Raw genomic sequence first — 20,911 nt, forward strand, 5'->3', positions numbered from 1 at the left:
CTTCGAATTATTAGAGACTGTCACGTTGTGTGAAAATATGCCGATACCTCCGTTTATACGTATATCTTCAATAGTTAATTCGTCGAGTGTCATTGTTAAACCGTAGTCAAAGAGCCAGTGTACATAGCCAGGATGTTTGTTGCAAATCGCCCGTGATTCCCTTCTGATATGAAAGAAATTCAGACTGGGAAAATGGGAAACATAATGACCAGCAAGGCAGTTTCAAAGAGACCCGACAGTATCCAATCAAAGCTAAGATATTCAAATTTAGGACAGATTCTCTACGCAAGCAATCCGTTATTTTCGGACTAAATTCCTTTTAAAAATAGTACACCGGTGAACCCAGCCAAGGAGGATCACAGAAAGTGTAGATTGTACTCGAGTGGAAAACGCGCCACTCGTAAAAGAGAAGAACAAATTCTCGTGGAGTTCGAGGTTGGGATCTGCGAACGAAAGCTTCTGAAGGAAGCTTTCCGTGTAGAAGTGGATTCTTGACTCCCAAAGAGCAGTAACGTGGAAAATGCGCAAAGAGCACGAGGAAGACGCCGTAGTGTGTATGTCTGTCTGTCTGTGTGTAAAGGTAAATAGCTAAGAGACAAACAATAGAGTAACTTCTAAAATACATTTTTATTGAATATTTCATACAGTTAAACCCTTTCTTATCACAGCCCCGTACTAAGACCAACTCACACCATAACTATAAAAAATCTAAAGAACCATTTTTAAAAAAAAAAACAAATTGGTTATTCCAGTGTTGTACAACCCCGAATTAGGACCACTCCGCTATTACTACCAGAGATACTCTCATTCCCTATCAGTACAGAGATTTTGAAGGCACAATGCCAATGCGGAAAATCGTTATCCTACCAGGACCTCCGTCACAATTATTTCCTATTTGGTTTCTACGCTTTCTTTTAGTACTGACCTTTCCACTGTATCCAAAATCCTAATAATCATATGTTAATTTAAAATAACTCCAAAGATGAACTCAAGGTAAAGTTCTTGTTGTAAGTTATCCGGTTGTTGTTGTTGTTGTTGTTGATAGGATGTCCTGTAACTAAAGCACTGATTTCACTTCCGGATCTGCATCAGTGCCACTTTAGGACACACGGTACTAATGGTATGGAAAAATGAGAACCAGCCTGGAAATGGGTGAAAATAGAGTATATATGGGTCTGGCTGACCAGGATTGATTACTAATGTAAGTTTTGTTTTAGGAAAAAGAATCTTTTGAGAGCTTATCCTAGTTGTAAGTGAAACAAAGGGACATTGTTTTATTGATGGAGTTTCAGTCCTTTAACAGTCTTGAGTTTGGAACACTCATTACTAAAATTAGCACCTGACTCTTTGGTGCAGAATTCAAAGCACATGTTTCAAACACATGCGGGTCCAGAAAATGCCACGACTCATATCCTTTCCTCTAACAGAAGCTGACATCCAGGTTTCATCTATACTGATAAATACAGGTTTGATCATGAGCACTCAGAAATTTTAAGTTATTGAATTTTTAATATCATGGTGTTTGCATAGGTTTACTATGGGAACTGAATTAGTACCGTGAGTCCTATAATCACATTTAACTGCAGCCGAAATACAGTCAACTACACCAAAATGTTTAAATCTAAATTATTACCGTTAAATCAATACCAAGAATGCCTCGATCAAACTCTTACATCACCTTCAAAATGAGAGAAGGAAAAATGCTCTAAAAAAAGACCGAAATGTAACAACTGTGACCCGAGTGCACCTCGTACATGACCTTTACCCTGACGGGGATTTTTAAGAACTTCTACTGCGAGTATAACGCACACAGTGTAGCAAAACCTCTGCCATTTTCATTATCACTCAAGCATTATTTCAAAATAATCGAGAGGAAGATTAACCGAAACACCCGTACGTACTACAACGCACAGCGGCTAAGTCGAACACCGATAAAAGTTCATGTTTTGGTGACCTTTGGAATTCCCCGTCCTTGTACATTTAGTATAAACCTATCAGATAAAGCATTGCCAATTCTTGTTAGGGAGAGTTATTGTTAGTCTGAGTGTGTGATGTGTGATTTGGATTTTTAACGTAGCTTTAACAAGTCTACAGTCAAATCGCTACAAATGTCTGCATTGTGGCAGTCTACAGTGTTGTCTAGCACTTGGGCATATCACATTTACATCATTACTGCAACCAGACCCAGGGCAATTTCGTGTGTGTTGGAGCGGGGGGCGGGGGCTGCAATGGTTCTTACGACTTAGAGGACCCGGCAAGAAACACATCGGAAACATAGTGATTTCTTATGCCTTTGAAAAGCCAATTCATTTTAAAATTTGGACAAATGTTCAATTTTCAAGTCTTATACTTAGTATGAGGCCAAAATTATCTTGTCGCATCCCCCACCCCCAAATCTTGAATAATGTGTAAATATGAATTTGCATGTGTCTTCTTTATCACCAATGAAACTATGCATAAGTATATCTAAACATATATACATACATGCATACATACATACATACATACATACATACATACGATTCCTAAAGGGAACCCCAATATTTAAACCACCCGGCTAGTGCAACCCTTGTTTTATTCCCGCTTATGCTCGTAATAGTGTATTTTCACTGTACATGATACTGTAGTGGAAACTAGTTCGGCTACACTACCCCGAGTCTGGCAATCTTGGGTTCTTTAGAATAGGTTTTTGTATTTGGAATGATACCCCGCTGAATCTGTCTGAGGATTGGCTATCCAGAGTGCGACCGATTTTTACCCCAGCAGAGTACCGTCATATTCCTGGCTTCTTGTCGCCGACTGAGTCGCTGGGTGGCTGAGTCGTTGACTGGGTGTCCTCTGGTCGGGTTGCCAACTGTTTCGTCGACTGAGTCGCTGGGTCGTCGACTGGATCGCTGAGTCGCCGACTGTGTCACTGACTCGCCTACTGTATCGCTGACTTGGTTGCAGAGTGGTCGACTGTGCCGCTGACTGTCTCAGAGTCGCCGACTGGTTCGTCGACTAAAGTCTATTTTTTACTGATAAAACTATCCCTCATTAAATTTGTAGTTTTACTACATAACTATTTCTGCAGGGAACTGGTTAGGAACATCAAAACCTTGATAGAAAAGTAGCGACTGCTAGTCATGAATCTAATTGGGGTTATCGCCTTGCTTTAATTTGAAGCGGGTTGGTTCAATTATTTTGAAGAAAGTAGTTGATTTATCATAGATCAAAGGCAATAGCTTTTTTTATAGCTCTTTGGATGATGATTATGTTCATAGTGATTAGTGACGAATGATGCTGCTTCAATAAAAGTTCTTTCTTTATGTCGACATTAATTAAACATGTCCGCATGTCTAGAAGGTAGCTTGTGAAAAAGCCAAGCAGAATGATTTGTCAAAGTTTTCCAGATTATACCAGGTCCTCAAAGTAAGCATAAATGCCTCTTTTCGAAGGGTACAGCTGATGATTCTTCTTTCAATATCGTAATGTCCGGATCCATGATGATTGCTTGTCTTGAAGGCCAAAGACGAAATACGGTCTAATGGATCATGCTTCTTCATGGAGGACACGAGTTTGTTGCATGGATAATCCTAGTTCGTGTCATGATTGATAAAGTAATGAATAATGACAAACGTGAAGCAATCTAAATATTACATCGTATTGCAGGCCATGGATGATGTTTTCTCTCGAAGTTTATCGATTATGTCACTGGTGAAAAAATATAGATCAAGGCTTATTTGGTTGTGACTTGATATTAGCTTGTACTGATGATCACAACTGATGGACCAACATGTATATCACATTGTTACGGTTTACGTGTCTTTGGGTTCTTTAGTCATGACTCCTACATAAATCACAAAAGATAACAGTTATGTGTATTGGACTTTATATTATCAAAAGTCACAATTATGTATTTTATGTATAATTCCTTGTTTAATGAGCAGTTTTGTCTTGAAGAGTTTCAATTATTGTTTATTTAAATGATATAGAGCAAAATGAGTCTTCCAATTACGGGCCATGAATTGTTAAATCAATCACTGGCGATGGTCAGCATACAAGTCATTGATATTGGCTTGTATGCAAGATTACGAATCTACTTCATCACGAACGTATCTGGACGGTCACTAATGATGCCTCGTCTATGAAGACTCAAGTGATGGCTTGTCTGAAAGCCGATTGGTTAAATTTTTACGATACGTGCAGCGACGATAGACTGTTGTTAAGCCCTAGCTGAACGTCCTCGTATAATGGGAAAAAATGGGAAGTTATTGCGAAATAGCGTATCGTGCTTATTGTGTATAATGTTACTGATGATTCACCTCAAAGGTAACAGAGGACTGATAGCTGTTATCGAATGATCGAATATGATGACAGTGGCCACAGAAGGTTGCCATAAAAGACATGTTTTATACTTCGTATGGGACATAGAATATTCTCTTGTCTGGACGGCCATAAGCAATGTTTTGAACAGGCTATCACCACTTTTTATTCTTGGTGGAACCTGGGTGGTGACTTGTATGAATTATTAGAATGACGACTTGTCGTCTCTACTTATGTCAAAGTACGCACAGGAGTTAGGTGCTGAATTTCATCATTTGTTTGACTGATAACACCAATGTTTGGTGAACAATCGTCTGGTGTACATGGTCTCACGTGCTTTTTATTATGTTGCTTTCCGTGGCAATCTGATTGTGGTTTGTTCATGTCTTCACCCTGTTGTAAAAGAATATTCGACTTAATTAAAATATAAAAATGTACAGAGTTTGATCTGAATTCCAGTGGTATTCCAAATAAATTCCAATATTGAATTTGTAAACGTGCCTATAGTCGCGAACGTGGTAATGTGCCAATGACATTAATTGTGATGATGTACTATTAGTCTTTTGACGTTATCAAAATAATATAATCCAAAAATGTTCCTGTCTGAATTCAATATGATTCCAAATTAATGTTCCAGTCCCAGATGTTATATGCGCTTGTTGTATTTTCCAGTGCACAATAATTTGAATAAATTTCCACACTAATGAAACACTAAAAACAGTAATAAGACTGATTCTGAATCAAGATGCTAGGCAAGAATGAATACTTTTTCCAAGCAGACAACATTATATAAAAAGGTAAGACACGAAAATAGAATCAGGGTGAGTGTCAAAAGTTCATTTCTAGAACATTTTAAGTTGTAGACAAAACAAGGTCTATTACTAAAACTATAATGAAGAACATGAAAGCATCAGGTATAACAGGTTTTTCCATGCGATGTCCTAGACTAAGATTAACATAAACATGATTACTTCCATTGATAATGATCATAATATTTAATGTATTCTCACAGATAAATGTTTGCTACGTATAATTTGTTTACAAATGCAATGTGCATAGTCAGGTATACACTGAACTTGAATTTGGACAAGGACAAGTACAAAATACATGTGTATAAAATATAATCATTAAGGAGAACCAATAAATAATGCAAAATAAATATATATAACACCTCCTCACATAAAAAGAAAGATTTATACACTAATTTTGAATTTTGAACCTTTAAGTTTAATGCATTGAGCATTAAAATTTTATCACATTTAAGCCAGAAAAGTTTTTGTGAAGGGTCACTTTGACGTTTCTACTTCCCCACTCACCGTGTCTGTGTTAAAACTTGAAAGGCTAGAATTTATGACTGAGTGAGATTCGACCGGGGCATTGCTACGCTGTCCTGAGAAAGTAAACATTTGAGTTACCAACCATAACCACTTGATAAGAACCCATGTCAAATTATCATTTTCAAAGGGAAATTGATATGCCCCATACTTCACAGATTCTGTGCTGTTTGAAATCTGACGGAAGAAATGATTATCTTAGGATAATTTAGGAATCGCTGCTTACGATTGGCCATAGTAAATTAAGGCGTACACTTTTGAAATAATGTAATTTAAAATGACGACCTTAGTCGAAATTCTTGAGTCTGAAATCCTGAAAGAGGAGAAGTGACACCGAGGACGCCTTAAAAGAATAGTGCTTTCTTCGTTAAACAAGAAAAGGGGACCAGGTGTCTGTCTTGTAAGAAAATACAGGATTTAATGCTAAGACGCACAATTTCTGAAAGAGAACAGCATTAAGGAACATGTTTCTGGGGGGAAAGACGGGGCAGTCCGAAAACGGAAGTCCAAAGAAAAGACGTGACGAGTTCAGAATAAAGAACTAGAAAGTCCAGGAAGAGGAAAAGAGTAGAGAATAGGAAGGCTCGAGGAAACAGGAAGACGTTGATACGCGGTCAAGGGAGGAAGGTGATGCAATCAGTCGTGGACATTGCGCTCTTTCACCACTCGTTATTTTGATGAAATAAATCCAAATTGCTATTACATTCTACTGACATAATTTAGATTGAATTGGAATTGCCGCTATTAATTTGTTTAGATTAAATTTGTTATTTTTTCTTGTCTAAGGGGGCTCGTATTGCATTATTTCTTCCCAATAGTCTTGCTCAGTTGCAAAGCCAGTATCAAAGCCAAATATTCCTTATCTATTGTGGGATAATCTCTCTGGTGCTTATTTTTTTATATAGAAAAGTAGCACAATGGATGATCTACTCCATTGTTGTCTTACTGAATCAATACTCCACCAAACCCTACATCACTTTCATCAACGGATATTCTAAATGATTGAGTGAAATTTGGAGCTGAAAGAGGCGGTGCACTCTTAACTTATCAAAAGGTTCCTGATATTTTTCAGACCAATAAAACTTGGTTTTCTTGCTGAACAAATTAGTTAGGTGTCCGGCAGTTAAGGAAAAATTGGAGCCAAATTTCCGATATTTTCCAGCCATATCCAAATATAGCATCAGCTGATTTTACTGATAGGCACAGGGAATCCACAGATAGCCTTCACCTTAACTTCTTAGGTTTTACTTGACCTTGACTCTTGGTATATCCTAGAAATATAACACAAGCACGGCAAAACTCACACTGACCTAAATTAATTGTCAAATTTGCATCACTGAGTATATCAAAGAATTTCGGAATCGTCTCCAAATGATCTTTCTAGGTGCGTTATAGATGATGACATAATCTATGTAAGCGTCAACATTATCTAGCCAGATGCAATCATGATCATTAAATGTTGAAACTAACAAGGCTAACTTTTCTTCCCAAAGGCATAACTTTATATTGATAAAGTCTGTAGTTACGAACGCCGAAATTTCATTTGCCCTTTATGTAAGTGGAATTTGCCAGAATCCTTTCAAAAGGTCAAATTTGTTGACATATTTTGCATTCCCGAATTTGTCAATACAGTCATTGATTCTTAGCAATGGAAATGAATTTGTTTTGGTAATACTGTTTACTTTTCTACAGTCTGTGCACATGTGGAAAGTAATATCTAGTTTCTGTAAAAGAATACATGGTGAACTCCAATCACTTTTAATCCTTTATGTGAAATCATTCTCCAGCAAATATTTTTAAAAAAAATTCTTCTTCAAATATTCCTGTTTGAGAGTGTTTATCCTGTACGGATGCAGTTTCACAGATGTGGAACCTAGAATTTCTACTTCATTGTTGATTTGATTTATTCGTACTGGAGCATCTGGAAAGAAGTATTTATATTCAAATAACAGCTGTTTTAATTCACTTTTTATTATGGCTGTAAATGTGAAAGTTTCTGGTCCAGATTATTCAATATTTCTGAATTCCGAAGACTGGTTAAAGTCACTCAAGTCGGATTGCATTCCATAGTTTAAATCCTCGTCATGTGGGACAGGTATAACTAAATTGACTGAATGATTAACCTGGCTATTTCTATCAGCTAACTCCTTTTTGTCGTCTCATTTTTGAAGCTAAATTGATATTCCATTTCTTCCTTTCTCTTTCCCTCCGTATATGTCTTTCCCTCTCTACTTTTTCTCTCTGCATTAGCCTATCTTCTCTTTCTCTTTCGCTCTCCTCTTTCTACAATTGCAATTATCTCTTCTCTGTCTGAAACTGCAATTCTCTTCTTCTTTTTGTAGCTCTATTTATCTCTCTCTCTCTCTATTTCCTCATTCTGCAATTGGGATTCTTCTTTTAGCATCTGCATCTCTCTCTCTCTCTCTCTCTCTCTCTCTCTCTCTCTCTCTCATCGTTCTTCAATTGCATTATTTCTTTCTTTCCCAAGATTGTCTGAAAGCTGGAGTAATTAATCATTTTTTAAGGAATCTAACCTTTCCTGGGCAGGCTTTAAAATAAAGTTCTCCACTTTGGATGACATTTTGAAAGCTAGTTTGTTTCACTATAGATTTCTCAAATATGTTAAATAAAAGATGGGACTTAGAAAACTCCGAAAGGAAGTGAATTTAAATTTCAAAAACAAAGTTTTCTAAAATAATTCTTTTTTAAAATTCGTATCACGTGGATGAGACCCCAATTTTCTGTTACCACTTTATAGTCTTTAACTAAATAACAGAAAAAAGCAAAAATCACCAAGTTTTGTCAAATTCAACAAATAATGTTTTCCTTAGAAAACAAAATGAAAATTTAAAATGAACTTACTTTTTTGTGAATTAAATCCCAAACAGTCATAAAATTATCACCAGTCGAAATGTATAAAGTTCCAAGTGAATTCCAGTGATATTCCAAATACGTTCGAATAATGAATATGTTGATGTGCCTATAATCTTCAACGTGGTAATGTGCCAATGATCCAAATTTTGATGATGTGCTAACAGTCTTTTGACGAATCAAAATACTATAATCCAAAAATGTTCTTGTCTGAATTCAATATAATTCCAAATTAATTTTCCAGTCCAAGATTTGTTTTGAAGAACACCTTGTATTTGCAGTCAATAATAGTTTGAATAAATAATTTCGCCCAAATGAAAAACTGAACACAGCAATAAGGCTGATTCTGATTCATTATGTTAAGGACAGAAATAGAACCAGTATGAGTGTCAAACGTTAATTTCTAGAACAGTCTAAGTTGTCAACAAGAGAAGGTCTATTACTAAAATGATAATAAAAAACACGGGAAACATCGTGTGCAACAGGTTTTTCCATCGGGGAATTCCAATGTCCTAGACTCAGGTCAAGATAAGAATGTTTACTCCTACATTGATAACGATTCTAATATTTGATCTATTCTCATAGAGCAATATTAGCTAGGTATTATTTTGTTTACGAAATCCATGTCCCTAGTCAAGTACAGTGAACATGATTTTGGACAAGGACAAGTACTAAATACAAATGTATATAATATATAATCAGTAAGAAAAGACAACAAATAATAAAATTAAACATAAATAACAAACTCTTGGTGGATGTATGAAGAATATATAAACATTGTCTAAAACGCTTTACATTAAATCTGAATTTCTAAAATATAACATCTGTTTACAGATAAAACCTGAGTTGCATTTACGTGTTGCAGACAGTGAGAATCCCGTGTTGGTGTAGTTGTCCACACCCTGAGAGACTTTTAATTTTTAACTTCCTTGGACAAATCTAATCTTTTCTTGACCTCCCTTCGTGAAAGAACTAACCTGTTCAGAAAGGTTGGAACACTCCAATACATTTGTGCCAGCTTCACCCACTTTTCTCTTGTAAAAGTATCTGTAAAAAAGCTACTGTTTTATACTATGTGAAATGTTTAGTGACGCTGAACACAATCCTGATTTTAGTATCAATTTATATAATAGTTTCTCAAGGTACATATAGTAAACACTATTAAAGACATCAATATATACTTTGCATCCAATGGAAAATATAGATTGGATTTAATTACATTAGCCTTCACAATTGTGCCTAAATAATATCAGGATTAAAACATTTTTAGGTACAGCGGTAACACAACCTGATATTGGAATTTGTTATTCGACAATTTTGCCTACTACACAACCCGATCTTGGGATTTGTTTTTCTACAGTTTTACCGCTACTTTGTTTTACTCTGAATCCTTTATGCATAGCTTTGAGTTATATTACGTCAAGAGAGATTTAAGAGAAATTTCCTTTGTGCATAGCACTGACTTCTATTACGTCAACATATCCTTTGTGCATAGCACTGAGTTTTATTAACGTCTAGAAAGATTTGATAGATTACCTTTGTGCATAGCAATGAGTACTATTACGTCTAGAGAGATTTGAGAGATTTCCTTTGTGCATAACATTGAGTTCTATTACGTCAACAGAAATTTCCTTTGTGCATAGCGCTGAATTATATTACGTCAAGAGAGAATTTAAGAGAGATTTCCTTTGTGCATAGCAATGAGGACTATTACGTCTAGAGAGATTTGAGAGATTTCCTTTGTGCATAGCACTGATTTATGTTACGTCAACAGATATTTCCTTTGTGCAGTACATTGAGTTCTATTACGTCAACAAAAATTTCTTTTGAGCAAAGCACTGAGTTGTATTACGTCTAGAGAGATTTAGGAGAGATTTCCTTTGTACATAGAATTGCGTTATATTACGTCAACAGAAATTTCTTTTAGGCATGTCATTGAGTTCTATTACGCCAAGAGAGCTTTACGAGAGATTTCTTTTGAGCATAGCATTGAGTTCTATTACGTCAACAGAAATTTCCTTTGTGCACAGCAATGAGTTCTATTCATTTAGAGATATTTAAGAGAGATTTCCTTTGTGCATATGATTGAGTTCTATTACGTCAACAAAGATTTCCTTTGTGCATAGCATTGAGATATATTACGCCGAAAGATTTAAGAGAGATTTCTTTAGAACACAGCAATAAGTTCTATTACTTTAACAGAGATTTCCTTTGTACATAGCATCGAGTTTTATCACGTCAACATACGTTTTTAAAGAGTAACACCTTTTAATATTTAGATCCGACTCCCCAAATTCCAAACTTGGCCGGTTTTGTAAGTGGTCTAAGAGGTTTGTCGTACATTTGTATTGCATTAGTCATAGGCTCGATTCTCCACACCATCACGTATAAATGTATGCAATTGCAGAGATGATTTATTCTTTTTACAGAACGTGAACTATGGTTTTGGTTCATATATTTGACCACTCCATGCTGGATATTAATATTCTACTATTTCTTCTATGTCCCGCTCACCCTTAGTTGCACAGAAATATCTTGCCTACTTGCCTACAGTCTGCTAAAATGCTAAGGTTACTAGCTGAGTTTATCCATTCAATACTTTGGGAGTTATCAAAGCTTAAAGCTACTACACGTATATAGTTTCTATATTTTAGTTTACCTTGTTGGATTATTGTCATCACTTACGCCAGACTACTGCTTTTGGATTCATAGGCAGAATGACTAACATGATGGAACTATTTACCACGCTTCAAGGAAGCCATGCAGATGAAGTCATAGTTGTCTTCAAGAGAGTACCTCATACATATTGTCATCTCTTGCTTGCTATTTGGAAATCTGAAGTATCATTGGTAAATATTGCCAGTAATTGGATGCTATTCAGAATGAGAACGAGGCTGAAGATGCATTCACTCTACAGGAAATGAATCCTCTAATTCTTTCTGGGTACACATAAGACTTCTGGCCCTTGCAAAATGAATACGTTTTATTTTGATATTGCTTTCAGGTCAATACTCAACTTTTGTGTCAATTATGGAGTTGATGACGACATTGAGATAGAAGAAAAGCAGCAACGCAAAAACAACAATAACAATAATGATACTTATCATCATCATCATAATCGTCATCATTATCAGTACTTGTAGCATTTTAGTAATAGTAGTAATTTCGCGGTATTTCGTTTTCAGCAAGAAATACGTCAGCTCTTTAATGAAAGATCAAACAAACGCTAACTCATTCACATATTGTCCACATTTCTGTTCATTTTCTCTGTAAATAAATAATATTCAGATGATCAGGAAGAACTATAAAAAGAAACAAAAACGACAAGAAGGTTTCATTTAACAAAGCTACAGTAGTTAGGCGGAAAGTTTAAGAAAGAGATGTGCAACTTACTTTTTTAATTTGACAATTGCCATCAGCGATGCAATGAAAGCGAATGTGCACACAATACCGATAGTAAGATATATGTAGGCTGACGAAGACGCAGCTGAAGTTGTCTCTGGTGATACAGTTTCCTTTGTGATCCTTTCACTAATATTGCAGTGCCTAGCGAAAATGCGAGTTTCATTGTATGTGAGTATACTTCTGTTTATGGTTTTATGGTCTGCCAACTGCTTCATGAGCTCCCAGAAAATGTCATCGGCTCCAAATGGTGGACATGGTGCTAACAAAAGGAAGCGTTCTAACTCGAGACAGGAACATGCATACATGTTTTACACTATTTTGTGGCAAGTTCAAACAGAAACGAGAGTGGGATAAAATGTATATGTTATGGAAATAATCTCTAATAAATACAGGTTTGAACTCCACACAGGTGAATTTAATCTTCCTACTACGAATTTTCGCCAACATATACAACCAACTAACCAGCAGGAAGCAAAGCCAGATAAAATTCGACACTATAATCTATTTTATAATGTTATCATTTTACCTAAACAGCACGTTCTTCATTACATACTTCATTACACAGTTGACAACGAATCAATACAATATAAATCTGACTTTAATGCAGACACATTGCGGATCCGTTGGATCATGTTTTGCCTATAGGCGTAATATTAACGATAAATGATAACAATGCTATTTTATGTAGATGTGAAGATGAGTTTAATGTATAGGCCTATGCACAGTTAAGAAATTCTCCACCATGTGATCATATATATATATATATATATATATATATATATATATATATATATATATATATATATATATATATATATATATATACCCAGTTAGGAAAACTAATATGTCTCTAGGCTATCTATAAAATCAAGAAAACGTAATATACAGATTGCAATTAATCGTTCTTTTGATAACACACATATACAGCCGCACTCCCCAAGCATAAACATACACACAAAAAAAAAAGATAAAAGTATACTTTCATAGCCAATATCACTAAAACAATGATCGATATTCAACATACGCATTTGATGTAAGCACACTGAAGCACAGTGGCTTGATTTTAGGTATATGTTTCGGCAATTCAAAGTCTGAAACGGTAAGCTATTCTTTTATTTCTTTAGTGAACTATATTAAGTTGCAGTGCCTTTGAGCACTGAAAGCGTTTTGTTTCCCAGAGAGGGAAAGAAAAAGAGAGCAAACCAGCTTTTCACAAAATTGACTTTTATTCTAACTTAAACAAATGAAAGCTGCACATCATAGAAACCACGTAGAAACTCCGTCGGAGTATGACTCCTGCTTGATCCGCTGCCAGTTGATATAAAGCTGAGCGTTCGTTAATTATGTCATCCGGTCTCAAAACAACATACCAACATGAGGTGGACTAGTGTTAAATCTTCTACATTATGTCAACTGTTATACGATCAAGAGAACTTGATGCATGTGAAATCCTGTCGGAAAATCAAAGTCGTCACACGGACACTATATAGATTGTAAACGTCAATGTGGAAGGCAAGGCTACATGAAGATAATGGTGGAATATGGTCCCTTGGTTAGACGTAGCTAACGCAGACGAAGAGTGAAAAGGAGTGACATATGTTGAGGAACTTGGTCAACTTTCTAAACCAGATGTTTTTTTTTTATATAGGATCACTTGGATCTCTAGTAACATACATTATACTGCAGTAAACTCTGTTTTATGCTTGTTGGTTCCTTTTTGTCCATGTTTATCTTCATATAAAAACTATAAAAAAAATTCGGGTACTGGTGTTGTGGTACGAGAGGATGTTCATCTCCAGTCATGTGTAAGTATTTTCTGGGCATTCGCGTTTTGTTATGATAGAAGGTTCAGATAATCTTGAACGTGTATATAAAACTCATGGCTGGGGGGTGAGGTGGGGGTGGGATGGAGGGTGGAGGGTGGAGGGTACGGTGGATGGGGAATAGAGCGTCCGTCTCGGTTACTGGAGGTCACGGGTTCGAACCTCGGCCGAGTCATAAAAATGGTATTAACGGCTGCCTCGCTTGGCGCTCAGCGTTAAGAGGATAGTGTTAGGACTGGTCGGCCTGGTGTCAGGATAATGTGACTGGGTGGGACATGATACTACCTGTCTGCGGCATGATGCCCCAGTGCTAGATATCACAATAAACTGCAATGCAGACATCGTAGCCGTCTGACTGAAAAATTATCCAAACTACGTTAACAAATCCAAATCTCTCTCTCTCTCTCTCTCTCACACACACACACACACACACACACACACACACACACAAGCAACACTAACATGCTCATGATTACCAATGGAAAATATGAATATGTCATCGCATTTGAAAAGTTTGATGGTTTCAGATATCTCTAATGCAGGCTTAGAAGGAATTGGGACTATTTTCCTCTTACAGTAACTCCACAAGTCAAAGACACCTTTAAATATATTCAGTTTTCATATGACTATTAGGCAAATCATTACAGCTATGTTAACATCTCAGTTCAATTTGTTTTGCAATCAATGACTATGCACAGCACTGATGTAACGTGATACAAGAGCACACTTCGTCTATACTGGTTCACTATGAATAATAAGGTTGAAAAGAGATTTTCCCTTAGATAGCAGGGCAACCCATTAAGCACAGAAAGAACAATTTTAAGACACAAAAGTCTCATATAGAAGGATGAAACAAGGAAATAGAAACAATAACATGCATTGAACATTGTTTGACACGGAAGGACGGGAAGAAATGAGTAGTATAAGGGGACAGTTTAGCCTCAATGGGACTTATCATTAAAAAAAACACCCTGGGACCGTTTAGCCTCAATGGGAAATTTAACATTACGGAAACCCCTGGGACGATTCAGCCTCAAGGGGAATTAGCATTACAGGACCCCCTGGGACTGTTTAGCCTCAATGGAAATTTAACATTAACCACCCTGGGACTGTTTAGCCTCAAAGGAAATTTAACATGGACAAAAAATCGTGGGACTGTTTAGCCTCAAGGGAACTTAACATGGGAATAGATTTTGGGTCTGTATAGCGACAAGGGAAATTTAACATGGGAATAAATCGTGGGCCTGAATAGCGACAAGGGGAAATTGAACATGGGGAATAGATCGTGGGACTGTCTAGGGACAATGGGAAATTTAACATTACGGAAACCCCTGGGGGATATAGCCTCAAGGGAATTTAACATATGGAAATTGAACATGGTGGGTCTGTATAGCGTCAAGGGGAATTGAACATGGTGGGACTGTCTAGGGACAATGATGGTAGAGGGTCAAACACAACAGAGACAGAGACATACATATACTAGTACAAGCGTGAGATTTATATATAAAGCATTACCTAGACCTGAAATCTTGCTGGGGTGTTCAAAAATTTGCACAATTGTAATGATGCTATAAATAGCTATAATCAAGGAAATGCTCAACGACAAAAGGGATGTGACTAAAAGTAACGCTAAAATGACGAAATTGTCCCAGAATTTAAAGGAAAATAAACATATCCCCGAAAATTAAGTTACAATGGTTTAGACTAAAATGGATAAAATTAGTAACTACTTACAATATCAACTTGTGTGACGATCGTGGATAAATGCCTATGTATCTATAATCAGCTGAAATTCATATGAAATCCCACTATCTATTTATAGCTCCAACTTGTGGGTTATTCCTTTGGAAAATCCCACTATCATTTTATAGCCTCAGCTTGAGTGACGTTCCTGTTTATGAACTCTAGTACATATGTATAGCTACAACCTGTGGAAGTCCATATTTATAGTCTCAAAATTTCCAGCGTCAGTGACATCACTGTACTGAACACTAGGGATAAATGGCAACAGTGTTGCAAGTGGCTGACCTGAATACGCGCTACTGTGGGTAGGTAGGTAGAATGTATTTGATAGGGATAACGGGAGTTTTATAGGGACAAACAGAGACCAATGCACACACACACACACACACACACACACCACAGAGGGAAGAAGAAAAAACAAACCCAAAATATACTATTCACACAGGGAAGAGGAAAAAACCAACAAATATACTATCCAGACAATCTTACAATAACACACACACACACACACAGATCGAAGAATAAAACCAAAATTAAAATAGACTATCCATACAAACGTACGCTAACGCATACAAACCCCAAATATACTATCCATACAAACGTACGCAAACGCATACAAACCCCAAATATACTATTCATACCAACGTACGCTAACGCATACAAACCCCAAATATACTATCCATACAAACGTACGCGAACGCATACAAACCCCAAATATACTATCTATACAAACGTAAGCTAACGTATACAAACCCCAAATATACTATCCACGCAACGTCGCTAACGCATGCAAACCCCAAATATACTATCCACACAACGTCACTAACGCGTACAAACCCCAAATATACTATCCACACAAACGTACGCGAACGCATACAAACCCAAGTATACTATCCACACAACGTCGCTAACGCATACAAACCCCAAATATACTATCCACACAACGTCGCTAACACGTACAAACCCCAAATATACTATCCACACAAACGTACGCGAACGCATAAAAACCCGAAATATGCTATCCACACAACGTCGCTAACGCATACAAACCCCAAATATACTATCCACACAACGTCGCTAACGCGTACAAATCCCAAATATACTATCCATACAAACGTACGCGAACGCATAAAAACCCCAAATATACTATCCACACAACGTCGCTAACGTATACAAACCCCAAATATACTATCCACAAAATGTCGCTAACGCATACAAACCCAAAATATACTATCCACACGGAGGGGAGGGAAAACAAAACCAAATATACTATCCATACAAGCGTATGCGAACGCATACAAACCCCAAATATACTATCCACACAACGTCGCTAGCTTTTACAAACCCCAAATATACTATCCACACAACGTCGCTAACGCATACAAACCCCAAATATACTATCCACACTCGGGAGGAAGAAGAAAAAAAACAACCAAACATACGATCTACACAACGTACGCGAACACACACACACACACGCACACCACAGAGGGAAGAAGAAGACAACCATTATACACTATCCACACGGAGTGAAGAAATAACCCTTTATATATACTATCAACAGAGAGTGAAGAAAATAACCCATTATATTCCATCAACACAGAGTGAAGAAGAAAAAGTTTTTTTTAAAGCACCTAAGCCCTCACCTGCAATGACCAACTCTGCCAAACACCTACACCCCACCCCACCCCCAACACTACAAAACCCATTTAACCCGTTATCTTATGGCATCAGTGTGTGATTTAGGAAACATCGAGACACAAAATGATGGATGAATAGACTGACTATTGTTTACCGACTTGCATGCCTAAAGAGCGTGCGTGAAGGAAAACATCCTTCCATTTCAATTCTAACTAAAACATGATCCAGAGGGATAGAGAGAGGTGAAAGAGCACAATTTCATAAAGTGTGAGTTAAAACAAAACACGCCATCCTTATTATGCAATGTCAAGACCAAGAGATACTTACGTTTTCTTTCTGGTATATTCTCTTTTAGAAGGTAGTATGAAATTTCACATCAGGGCCAACGCATCGGCTCACATTGTCAATTTTTCCATTTCCATGTCTTCACTGGCACAAGTTCTTCCTCATCTTCAATTTCTTCTTCTTCTGAATCCCTCTTCTCTTTTTCGTATTGTTTCTGTTTCTTCTCTTTTCTCTTATGGCACTCTGAATCCCTGTGTCCTTTCTTCTGACAACGATATTAGGTATCTTGACTTTTGTCTCTCTTTCTTAGACGAAGCAGGTATTCTGGAGACAAATACCCATTTAGCTTTGCAGATATAGCAAACTTCATCAGCACTTACACACTTTCGTATGACTCTCATCAAATCAACGACCAAAAGAGTAAGTTTGTTTGCCACTTTCGCCTGTGAATTATGCTTTCGTATGACTTTTAGCATATATTTGACCAGCAGGTCGATCTGTGCTGACTCTTCCATCTTCTTGATCGTTTGAGAGTGGAATGAATACTCTGACGCTAAGACACTCTCCTTATATATGCAGGGACCTGCTGCGTATGAAACCTAGTCAAATGTAATTTTGCAATAAGATGAAACGATTTCATTGAGAAAGTAAAAGGCAATGACGGGCCGTGTCGCCTCACACAAGACCTGAAGTGTTAGCTCAGATCCGTGTCAGCGATTTCGAAGACGACATAACTGAGCTTTAATCAATGCTCTCCATTTATGCCACAAAACCACGAGTCCTGATTCACGCCAAAAGAAATTTCGTTCGGTCCATAAAAAAATAGTATCACATCTGAGAAACGCAAAAACGAACTTCCAGAAAACTGAGAACGACGGCTTACTCCTACAACGTGAAATGTATGAGTTCAAGTAGTGCGTAAAACTTAGTCAAATTAAATTTTTATAGTCAAGATGAAACGATCTCTTTTCGAAGAAAGCAGACACCAAGCGACAATGGCGATCAGTGTCACACAACACTTTTCAAAATGTGTATTATTAGAGGTTTGTTCTAGCGATCTGCACGGTTAAATTAAATGTTGATGTATTTTGCAATAAGACGGACACAATTTCCATGGGATCGCCCATGGTACCATTGTTCGTGCATTAGTTTAATTTTTTTAAATATTTTTTTTATGTAAATCGCCTATAGGATAGACCCAGTAAAGCATGGCCATTCTCGTCACTGTGTGAATAGCTACTCAAGTCAATTCGAAGTGAACGCGGGAAGAAAATAAGTATAGCCAATGAAATGGCTTACAACTGGTGATGCATTGTTTTGTTCTAGGACTGTGTGGCATAATAATCCCTAGGCTCTTGCGTTGTTACCATTACAGTGCAGACAGACTGGAATGTGAACTTACAAGCCCTCTTTGTGTATTGTACCATTTCTTCTTACCACATCAAAATACTGAGCGTCACAGTATTGGTTCGCGTTTTCAAGCTGACCATTTTTTTATATTTTACTTCAACATTTTAACATAAACACTCACACTCACATCGGTAGAGTCAGAACAGACGTGTTACAGTATTGAGGGGGATGTTATCTTTTTTTTCTTTCTTCAAACTAATAAATTTGGGGTTTGTATGAAGTAAAGAACCGAAAGTACAGTGAACCTCAAGGATGATGACCCAATCTGTCTGTCTATTGATGCGTGTATTTACTTAAGAAGAAATATGACCTCTAAAACACAAAGAGATACGGCAAGCATGATTAGAATGAACATAACGATGTTTTCCTTCACGCCCGTGTAATTTAGAGTTTCAATTCTCTTTCAAGACAAACTTGGTCTCCTTTTGTAGGGCTTGAAATAAAAAAAAAATGAAAAATCTTAAGCACTTTGCTATAGATAATTTCATCAACAGACTAAACAACATAAATACCGTTACAACACTAGAAAGCCTTCTTCTAACTAATTGCACAGGTGGAAAACACATTATTGGTACTTTTTATTGTCCATTAGCAAAGACGGACTTGATTTGAAATAAGTACGGGCTAGCGTTTTGGGGAGTACTTAACATCCATCGCTGGCTTGCTGAGCACCTTTTTTCCTCCTTTACCACACTCGGACATCGTACACGTGGCAGAATGTGGAACGATTTACACCTGCCACACGCCCATGTATCCTAATGTGACGTCATCGCTACCGACCAATCGTAGCGGGATTTACATACTGCTTGGGTTGACACCTGAGGCATTTCAAACCACTAAGAAAAATGAGTGTGTGGTGAGACTATTCCCACTCATGTTTAAAGCCTTTCCGTCAGGTTGTTAAGGACTAGTTAGTCCTACACCTGAGTGGCTAAATTTAAAAGTAGTCTGTGAGTACATAAAAGCCTGGGGGATGAGGCTCTCTTTCCTTCCCCAGGAGTAATTAAAAATCACGCGGTGCGTGATTAAACCAGTGATACATGCTCCATTGGAGCGAAAATCACTTTAATTCAAGTAAACAAGCAAGCAAGTTCGGGTACCGTCTCTAGCACTCTTGATGACACCAACTGTCTGCGTTATTTTCTTTCTTGCAAGCCCCTATGTACCACTTCTGTTTGTGATAATAACTTGTGATACTTCACATTTTCTAAAGTGGAAATCTTTACAAGCCGTACAAAATACAAAACTTATATAACTTTGGCTTTTGACACTTGCACAGACTCTTCACTTTATAAGTGTCACGAGAAAATTGTATATCCAATTTTTACCATTTTCCAAAACACGCACACACTTGCAGCGTGACCAGAAATATGTACATCATGTTTTGTGGATAAGTCACAGACAAGTCCAAGCATATATAGGTGATTATGAACATTAGGAATATCCCCCCATTTTTTTCAGAAATATCAAAGCTTTTATGTGCATTTTCCCTTTTCCACTCTATATTAGTGCTTAGATTTGTTCCAAAATAGAAAAAAGAAACGAAACAATTTTGAAAAAAAAAATAAATTTTGAATTTAGATTTCTCTCTGTTTATAATTTTTTTCAAGTTGATGGTGCATGACAGATTACATTCGCCTACCTTTCCAAAGTGAGAGACATTTCTTCACATGTCATTGCCTTTGTTAAATTCGGTTTCATTGGTTAGTTATCGTTAATCTTTAATTTTTTGATGCGTTTCTTTTTGATAGAAGATTTAAGGCTTTCTAGTGTTGTAACGGTATTTATGTTGTTTAGTCTGTTGATGAAATTATCTATAGCAAAGTGCTTAAGACTTTTCATTTTTTTTCTTATTTCAAGCCCTACAAAAGGAGACCAAGTTTGTCTTGAAAGAGGATTGAAACTCTAAATTACACGGGCGTGAAGGAAAACATCGTTATGTTCATTCTAATCATGCTTGCCGTATCTCTTTGTGTTTTAGAGGTCATATTTCTTCTTAAGTAAATACACGCATCAATAGACAGACAGATTGGGTCATCATCCTTGAGGTTCACTGTACTTTCGGTTCTTTACTTCATACAAACCCCAAATTTA

General features: G+C 36.9%; 1 protein-coding gene across 2 annotated transcripts; it reads right to left on the reverse strand.

Moving 5' to 3' along the window:
• Positions 1-608: 608 nt before the first annotated feature.
• Positions 609-12,400, reverse strand: LOC149804764 (uncharacterized). 2 transcript variants are annotated; one of them, XM_089944130.1, is made up of 3 exons: positions 11,904-12,395; positions 9,488-9,557; positions 609-4,698 (listed from the first exon to the last, which is right to left on the reverse strand). In XM_089944130.1, the coding sequence occupies exons 1-3, from the start codon at positions 12,218-12,220 to the stop codon at positions 4,537-4,539; spliced, it is 549 nt and encodes a 182-aa protein (XP_089800256.1). In that variant the 5' UTR covers positions 12,221-12,395; the 3' UTR covers positions 609-4,536. The 2 variants fall into 2 exon arrangements, with proteins under 2 accessions (XP_089800256.1, XP_089800264.1); XM_089944138.1 differs by lacking the exon at positions 609-4,698 and adding an exon at positions 6,413-7,560 and having other exon boundaries at positions 11,904-12,400.
• Positions 12,401-20,911: the final 8,511 nt, after the last annotated feature.

The sequence above is a fragment of the Sinohyriopsis cumingii genome, chromosome 2, assembly GCF_028554795.1.
Source record: "Sinohyriopsis cumingii isolate HCF-2022 chromosome 2, ASM2855479v2, whole genome shotgun sequence".
Classification (NCBI taxonomy): Eukaryota; Metazoa; Mollusca; class Bivalvia; order Unionida; family Unionidae; genus Sinohyriopsis; species Sinohyriopsis cumingii.

Bases quoted from the DNA above. Each gene is read 5' to 3' on its own strand.
- LOC149804764 (XM_089944130.1), bottom strand. From the start codon at position 12,220: ATGTATGCATGTTCCTGTCTCGAGTTAGAACGCTTCCTTTTGTTAGCA. The intron at 9,558-11,903 runs GTAAGTTGCACA...GCTTTTTTACAG, and splicing joins GCAATTGTCAAATTAAAAAA to ATACTTTTACAAGAGAAAAG. The intron at 4,699-9,487 runs GTTAGTTCTTTC...CTTTTACAACAG, and splicing joins GTTCCAACCTTTCTGAACAG to GGTGAAGACATGAACAAACC.